Source organism: Oxyura jamaicensis, chromosome 1, assembly GCF_011077185.1.
Source record: "Oxyura jamaicensis isolate SHBP4307 breed ruddy duck chromosome 1, BPBGC_Ojam_1.0, whole genome shotgun sequence".
Classification (NCBI taxonomy): domain Eukaryota; kingdom Metazoa; phylum Chordata; class Aves; order Anseriformes; family Anatidae; genus Oxyura; species Oxyura jamaicensis.
The window spans coordinates 46870941-46878771 of record NC_048893.1 but is presented as its reverse complement, the minus strand read 5'-3'; the positions used below and the strand labels follow the sequence as shown (position 1 = coordinate 46878771).

The window sequence follows — 7831 nt, the reverse complement described above, 5'->3', positions numbered from 1 at the left end:
GGCAGGGGGCAGCGGGCTCCCCCCGCCCGGCGCCCGCCGCCCCGGGGGCCTCGCTCCGCCGCGGGGCCGGGCCGGGCCGTGGCCCTGCCCTGCCGGGCGGCGAATGGGAGCCGGCGGGGAGGCACCGGCAGCACGGCGCGGCCGGGGCCGGGGGGGCCGCCGGGGGTCGGGCGGGGAGGGCAGGCTGCGGGCGGGGGCTGTGCGTGGGGGCAGGCCGTGCCTCGGCCGGTCCCGGAATACCCCGGGTGTGCGTGTGGGTGCGGGGTAGGGCCAGGGCTGTGCTCGTTCTCCGAACTTTGCAGGTGTGTTGGTTCAAGTTTGGCCCTCCTGTAAAACCTTGGGCTCTACGGCGTATAGAAGCGTTCAGGGAAGGTTTGAGCAATGTCATCGTCTGGTTAAACCGGGCTCTCATCTGTTCGTGTTCCCTCCAGCACTGCTATCTCTAGAGGAAATTTACCCGGGAGCTTACTTTGGACCTCTAGATACAGCCCGTGATTTATGTTAGTTGGAGCCGTTTCCCTTTCGCATTAAACTCTGGCCCTACACTTAGGTGCACCGAAATCCCGATAACGTTCCCATATCTGGCTCTCCAGTTCCTGAATCAGGCACTTCCTCCTCATGGTAAACACACATAAAGAAGCACTTAATCTTTAAAAAGACCCTAAATATCAAAAAAGCCGCATCCTGGAAGGCTTACTGGGCCAGTGGCCTTGGCGTTAAGCAGCCCCGCAGGCTTTAAGACCTGGGCTGGGCTCGCTCTGAAGCCTGTGGGCCAAATGCCTTTTTCAGCAGAAATTTCCATTCCACTTTCATAACTCAGTAGGCATTTCCCGGTGCGTGAAGGTGCGAACCGAGACGGTGTGAAAAGGCGTATGTTTGAGAATTGGCCGCTTTGGCCACGAGGAAGGGAGCTGGTCGCGTGTTAGGCAGTGGCCGGAAACCTCGTTTTGCCTCGCTGGGCGTGTGGGTGAGGCTCCTGGGCTGGGACTTTGGATGACCCATGCCGAGGGTGAAGCAGAAGGGTTACATAGCGTTGGAAAGAGTTTTCTGCCTGGGTTTAGGTAATGCTGTCTGAGCTGTGGCTGGGTGCCTGGCTTGAACTCTGCAAGCACTTTGGTCAGCTCACAGGCAGACAGGGAGAAATTGCAGGGATCTGCTTTCTGATTTTATTTGTTTTTCTGATTTTGCTGTAGTCTGGTGAATGCTTCCAGAAGAGTAAAATTAGCTCATGTTAGAGACCAGAATCTTGAGTTTCGCCCATCCAAAATGAGCATCCTAACATCAGATGAGATACCCAGTTCTCTTTTTTTTTGCCTGCTGTTTTTCTGTTTCCTTGCTTTCACTGTCATCTCACCCCGTGCCTGAGCTTGATGTTTGAGCTATGTCTAGCAAACTAGGCCTTTTAAAGGACACGTGCCAGAGAGCTTCTGTTCAACTCCAAGATGACCCCAGACAGAAGGTGAGCACCTCAAAATTCAGGTCAGCATTGCTTTCAGCACTCAGGGAAAGCATTTTCACAAAGTGCCTTTATCAGGGGGAGCCACAGATGGGGTTTTCCAGTCTCTCTCTTTTGGCCATAGGCTCCTGCATTCTGGCCGGGATGCCATTTGTATGCATATGTTCTGTTGATTACCTGCCCTAAATTTCAACAGTCAGGCCATGTAGGCTTGTCTTTCATGGGGTCTTGGGAGTGGGTGGGCATCTCTGACAATATAAAGACTTTAGGTCTCTTACAAAAGCTTTGAAAACCTTGATCTCTCCTTGTGTCCTTAAGCTGAACAAAGTGCAGTTCCAGCAGGGTCAGGCTGTTCGTACAGCAGCCTCTAGTTTAATCACTAGAAATTCTCTTAGTAATCACATTCAACACCTGCTACATTTTTTTTTTTGACTTCATGATTTAGTTATGAGAAAGTATTTAATTGTATTACTAAGTAATTTTCCTTTTCAAGTGCCATTAATGGTCCTGGGGATATGTTTGTCATTAAGGACTAGACTAGACATCTTGATTCAGTTCCTAGCTCTGGCACTGAGTCCCGATGTGATCTTGGATGAGCTGCTTGGTCTCCCTGGACCTTGATCTGTCTTCTGTAGAGTGGCTATAAAACGCATCTTTTCCAGCTTTTGTCTAGTCAGAGTGTTAGTCAAGTGAAATGGAAGCTGGCAGACGGCACCCGACTGCTTCCTTTAAACACATTAGAAGGGCAAATACCAGCGAGGGAGAGGAGCTGTCTAAGCTAAAGAACAGCACTGGCAGCAAAAACGCCTATAAATAGAAAGTGAATAAATTTAAGATGGAAATTTTGGGGAAGACTTCTCATCATCAGATCTGTCGAGTTCTAGAACAGCCTTCCAGGATGAGTGAGGGGAGAGGGCAGCCTGGTGCATGAGGTACGTTTCCACCCTGGCTACAATTAAGATGTATTGCGCAGGCCAAAGCTACCTGCTGGCTCTGCTGCTGGCTGGCTGCGCCTCACAGTCCTGCTGCTGCTTTTGCACTGCTGCGGCAAAAGAGCAGCCATCACGTCTCAGACACTGGGGACAGGTTGTGTGACATCTCTCTAACTTTCTGGGGATAGAGTCTTTTTTTGGACTGGCAAACGTTCCAGCTGCTTTGGTGTGGACCTTGACCAGTTAGCGAGCGGGGTGTTTTGGCAAGGTTTTTATTCCAACCAAGCACTGGTCTTCACAGTGCCAAAGGTTCTCTTCCTGTCTAATATTTCCCAGAAATGGCTGCGTTTTAGCTTGTCAGACAGCGTAATCTGAGCAGAAAGAAGATGGTGGGGACCATGAGCAGATTTCCCAGGTTGGTGATTCTGAGTCTGGCATTTTTGTCTAAAGGTTGTTGGGTTTTGAACATAACGTCTGGATGTTCAGGGTTGAAGTATTTTAATCTCCATGCTTTCCCCTTTACTCATGCTCTAGGTTGCCAAATGGATGCCAGAGACAAGCAGCTTTTACGCTCCCTGCGCCTGGAGCTCTGTACAGAGGTGCTGGTGGATGGACTGGTTATTCAGTATCTCTACCAAGAAGGGATTCTCACAGACAGTCATGTTCAAGAGATAAAATCCCAAACCACAAGTCAAAGGAAAACCATGATGCTCCTTGACATTCTCCCTACTAGAGGACCCAAAGCTTTTGATGCGTTCTTGGAGTCCTTACAGGAGTTCCCGTGGGTTAAAGACAAGTTGAATGCGAAGCGTAAGGAAATGATAGTACAAGATCCTGCAGGTAAGGCCAGGGTTGTTGTTGCTGGTGTTTTCAAGCTTATTCTCAAGCTGTGGTTTTGAAAGTATTGAACATACCAGTAATTTCAAGTTATGCATCATATAGATACAGAGCGTGATAGCACCACGGGGCACAGCCTGAATTTCCTGGAACCAGCCAGATGCCAGGAAGCGTTGCAAAGTTTGGGGTGTGAGCAAGCCTGAGTTTCTGGATGTGGGGAGACAGCAGCTCTTCTACAGCTGCCTTTGGAGGGTTTGAGATGTAGGAGGACCCAGGCTCCGTTACTACAAAGGGAATGGGCAATAAAAAGTAATTTTCCAGTGGTCTCTTCACCATCCATACCTGATTAATGGGTGTTTTATGTATGTTTTACAGTGTTTTGTTTCTGGTCTGACAGATTTTTTTTTTTACTTAACTTTATTGTTATGATTTTAATGCTGCTTTAATTTAGTAACATATACTAATTTAGAATTATGTGCTTTATTGTGTTTATTGGAGTGCAAATATCTAGTATTATTACCACCAAAATTACTAGCTCTGGCTTAGTATTAAAAAAAGTTTAGGAGCTAACCAATTTAGTGGATGTTTTAAAATCTTATTTAGTCAAATCCCTGTTTTTCTGACATTTGAATGTAGTTCTAAAACAAGTTTTCTGGGTTTGATCTTCATTCCAAAGTGGTTTCTTTACCGATACGTGCATGGAATTATTGACCTGTTTTCAAGTCAAGAAGACTGCTTAAAATACATTCTTCTTGCCCAATTTTCTTACAACATGCATTAGTTGTTAAATAGTAGTAGGTAATGACAGTTAAATAGTAGTAGGTAATGACAGTGAAATAGTGAAGTAGTTCTCATTTGGGAACATTATTTCTCACTAACCTTCCTTCCTTCCCTCCAAGCCTCCCCCCACCCCATTTGGATTTGGTCACATTATGATGCACGTGATGTGTGATTTTTCCAGTGTCAGTGTGCTTTGCATGAGTCTCTAAGCTTGGGAAGATGCGTGACTCAGGACTGTTGAACATCATGTGCACCTGCGTCCGAATTAGCTGCACACTCAAGAATGTTTTGTCAAGATCTGCTGGACAAATGTGGCATTATTTTACCTTAGGACATTTTAATGGAATATCACAACAGCTTATCGTTCTGTTGGGCCTCTGTGGAGGTTGCTTTACGCTTGCTCCACAGCTGCAGGGATGGTAAATAATCTTCAGAACTTTTTGGAGACCAAATATTGTGTGCTGCCCATGGGTGAAAACACACCGTGAGCTGTCAGCACAACGCAAACTTGTGGTGTTGAAAGGTGTTGCTATTATGACAGATCCTGTCATGCTCATGCTCTTTATTTGCCTTACAAATCAGTGTGTGTGTTTGCTAATTGCCGGTTAAGCTGTTGAATAATCCTTACAGTTCCACAAAAACACACACAGCCATCAAGTACAGTCAAGGTCCCGTATTCTGTTACTAGAAAAATTGTTTCTGCTTTTATTCTTTTGACTGTTTTGTGGATTGCTTGTTCCCGATATATTGTGGTTAACGTGCTGTATTTACGCATATCAGGTTCTCCGGTTTCGAGTGGGTTGACTGTACTTGATGTTGCCAAATCGTGTGTATGAATTAGATTAGATCAAAGGTTACTGTTATTTTTACTGTGGCAATGCAGAGTGTAAGAACAGGATAAGAGGCAGATAGCCAAGTCTGTTTGAATATTTGGGCATATTCTTTAGAAGCCAGAGAAAGAGAGCACCATCTGGGTCCTAATAAATGATGAGTGTGCCCTGAAATGAATTGGAAACTGTGGTGACATCATCACGGCTGATTACATGCAAGAAAATGTGGTTTGGGATAAAAAGCCTCGCTTTGCATTCTAAACAACAAACTTGTAAGCTTTTGTCTCACCAGAGTACTTGAGCATACGCTTGGCTTTAAGCATGGAAAAAGCCATTGGCTCTAATAAAACTGTAAGCATGCTTAAAATTAAATGTATTCTTTAGTGCCATGCTAGATAACTTCTATTTATTGGAAACAGCTCTTATAAATGGTGATTTGTCACTGGCAATTTGTTTTAAAGAATCTATTTGTAATGAAAATAGCCTTCTATGTACATGCTACCTTTTTTAAACCATAAGACTTTTAAAATTGAAATTGGTTTCATGGCCCCAGATTTTTAAGTCTTTATTCCTTCCAATCATGCATACTTATGGAAATCACATGCCTGCTGTTCACTTGTTTATGCTCAATTAAAATTCTGTTTACTCAAGCAAAATATTCTCAGTTTTTGCAGATCTTCTGCAGGATTAAGGACTGATGGCAAGTTGTTCCTTGAAGGAAGGTTTTATTTTGTAGCCTTTCACTTCTCACTGACTACATGTAGTATTTTTAAAGTCAGTACAGGTATACTATTACTTTATCTGTACGTGAAAACTCTGGCACTTGCCCGGTGATTTTTCTCTGTAGGCCTTTGGATTATTGTGCATTTGGTTCAAACAGATCAGGCTTTCTATCTTATATGTGGATCAGCTGAGAAATATATTTTGTTGTTTCCCAGATAAAAAAAAAAAAAACCACAACTGTAATTGTTAAGAAGTTTTTAATTTATTTTCTTCCCCTAGTAAAAGCAAAACAAACAAAAACAACCGAAGTAAACAGGACTTTCAGAAGAACAGAAATAAAAACATTTTTGGTGATGCAGTGCAATTATGATCTGGTGGACTGAGCAGCTACGAAATGGAAGCCAAAGTCTGAGGCATAAACAAGACGCTGCCACTGACTCATTGTGAGGCTTTGGGCAAATTGTTTTAAGGCGATGGATTTTTTCGATTCACAATTTGTGTAACGTGGTGTGATGTTCACAGAACAGCACAAAGCGTAACTGTAAATTGGCCCATGGTTCAACCCAGGGTATGCTCTTTGGCTGCTTGCAAATAAATGAGCCTTAAAAGCTTTGACATCCTGAGTTTTATTGCTTAATATCAGTTTGACTTAAAAATAATAGTTCTATATGCTGTTAGCTACTGTAGTTACGAGGAGCACAGAAGACCCTAAACCTGCAGATCATGAGGAACAGTTTCCACTGGAATCAGGAGCGTGACGTGCAGGCAGGTAGGGCTACTTCTGTCCATATAAGTGCAGCAAGGAGACCCAGCGTTGCTTCCCCTTGCTTGTTTACTTTATGCATAGAGCAGCCTTTTGACTACAGTCACTTTTCTCCTGTCTTGTATGGTCCTGTGAGATGGCAGATGGCACATCTTGAGGAAACCTTTTCTTAAGGTACGGAAAACATAACTGTAAGTCCAAAAAATGTCGGGAAGAAAACTTAATCAGGTACTTTGGAGGTAAATATTTATGGCTTTAATTGATTTCAGTAGGATAAGGGTGTGTTTCTTGCTTGCTTAAAACCCCGTGATAAAACAGTTCACCCTATGTACACTGTTATTGCAAGGCTTAGGAATTTTCGTAAAGATCAACCACAGTCGTGAGCGTCTGTTTTTGAAGATCATAACTTCTGCTGTAGTAAGAGTTAACAAAAACAGTGTCTGGTTCATTAGAAGACTATTGTTTTTTCTGCCCTAGTTTGGATAACTTTATGCCTTTGTCAAGAGCATAAATCTTCACTATAGTATTATAATTCCTCTGATAAACTGCAGCTGTTGGCAACAAAATTCCATTCTTTCTAGGAACAGCACACAGTTACCCAATATTTTTTGCACTGAGTAAAATAATGCAAGCTTTGAAGGCATTTGTTTATCAGAGTGTTTTTCTAATCTCTCTTTGCTCAGGAATTCCTTCACTCAAGTATTATATTTCTATATATACTTTATGTTTCTGTAAAATTATTTACTTCTTCAAGTGTTAGTACTGCACCTCTTTGTAGTATAGATTATTTCTCCACTCTACAGGAAATCACAGCATATTGAGAAAGAGAAAAATGTGAGATACAGCATTTGCCAGTGGAATTCTGCAGCAGCCGTTGCTGTCCTGGCAAACGTTAGTGAATTTGGGGCATGGAGTTACAGAATCATCTTGGAAAAGCTCTTTTGTCACAACAAGCAAGGAATATTTTCTAATGCATGATACTCAGCAGTCTGCAGTAGGATCCTGTTAGACTTGGGTGAGATTTTTTATTTTGAACAGATTTTGGTGGGACTGGGTCTTTCCCTGGCCACATGTGGAGTGCATGTTTTTGTATAGCTCTGTAAAGCTTCATGTTGTGTAACACTTTGGATGAAGCATGCAAATGCAAAAGAAAGCAAAACAAGTACTTTCGCTGAGAAAGCCATCCCCCCATCCCCCCCAGCTTTACCAAAGTCCTTTTCCACAGCTGGGTTGTAGATTTCTAAGAATTCTGATTCAAATGCAGCAGCTTTAGGACATGGGGAAGTTTAACATCTCTTCTTACCTTTTGTTGGCTGCTTCCTGACCTCTTCCTATCCTGCTTCCTCTCACCTCTAATGCAGTGAGGAAACAGCCTGGTCTCTTGTCTTTTCCATTTGGATGTCAGATAGGAAAGCAGCTGAGAAATTCCTTTTCTCTCTCTAAAATGGTGGACAGAAGAGGGTGTTTTTTTCTTTCTTCTCTTTCCCTCCCCTCTCTTGTATAGTCCAGT

General features: G+C 43.5%; 1 protein-coding gene and 1 long non-coding RNA gene across 5 annotated transcripts in view; one reads left to right on the top strand and one right to left on the bottom strand.

The window, feature by feature from the left end:
- The window catches only part of LOC118173019, a 17489-nt gene extending 9698 nt beyond the window's left edge, over positions 1–7791 (bottom strand). The window contains exon 1 of the long non-coding RNA XR_004753965.1: positions 7625–7791. This is a non-coding gene — a long non-coding RNA (uncharacterized LOC118173019). The remainder of the gene's footprint in view (positions 1–7624) is intronic.
- The window catches only part of CRADD (CASP2 and RIPK1 domain containing adaptor with death domain), a 77688-nt gene that overhangs the window by 254 nt on the left and 69603 nt on the right, over positions 1–7831 (top strand). For 2 of the 4 annotated variants that reach the window (XM_035337213.1, XM_035337233.1), the window contains exon 2: positions 2921–3228. In XM_035337213.1, the coding sequence (XP_035193104.1) occupies positions 2931–3228 (298 nt within the window). In that variant the 5' untranslated portion in view covers positions 2921–2930. Of the gene's footprint in view, positions 1–1003; positions 1460–2469; positions 2804–2920; positions 3229–7831 lie in introns of those variants that run through there. The other 2 variants (XM_035337228.1, XM_035337219.1) reach the window with 2 other exon arrangements.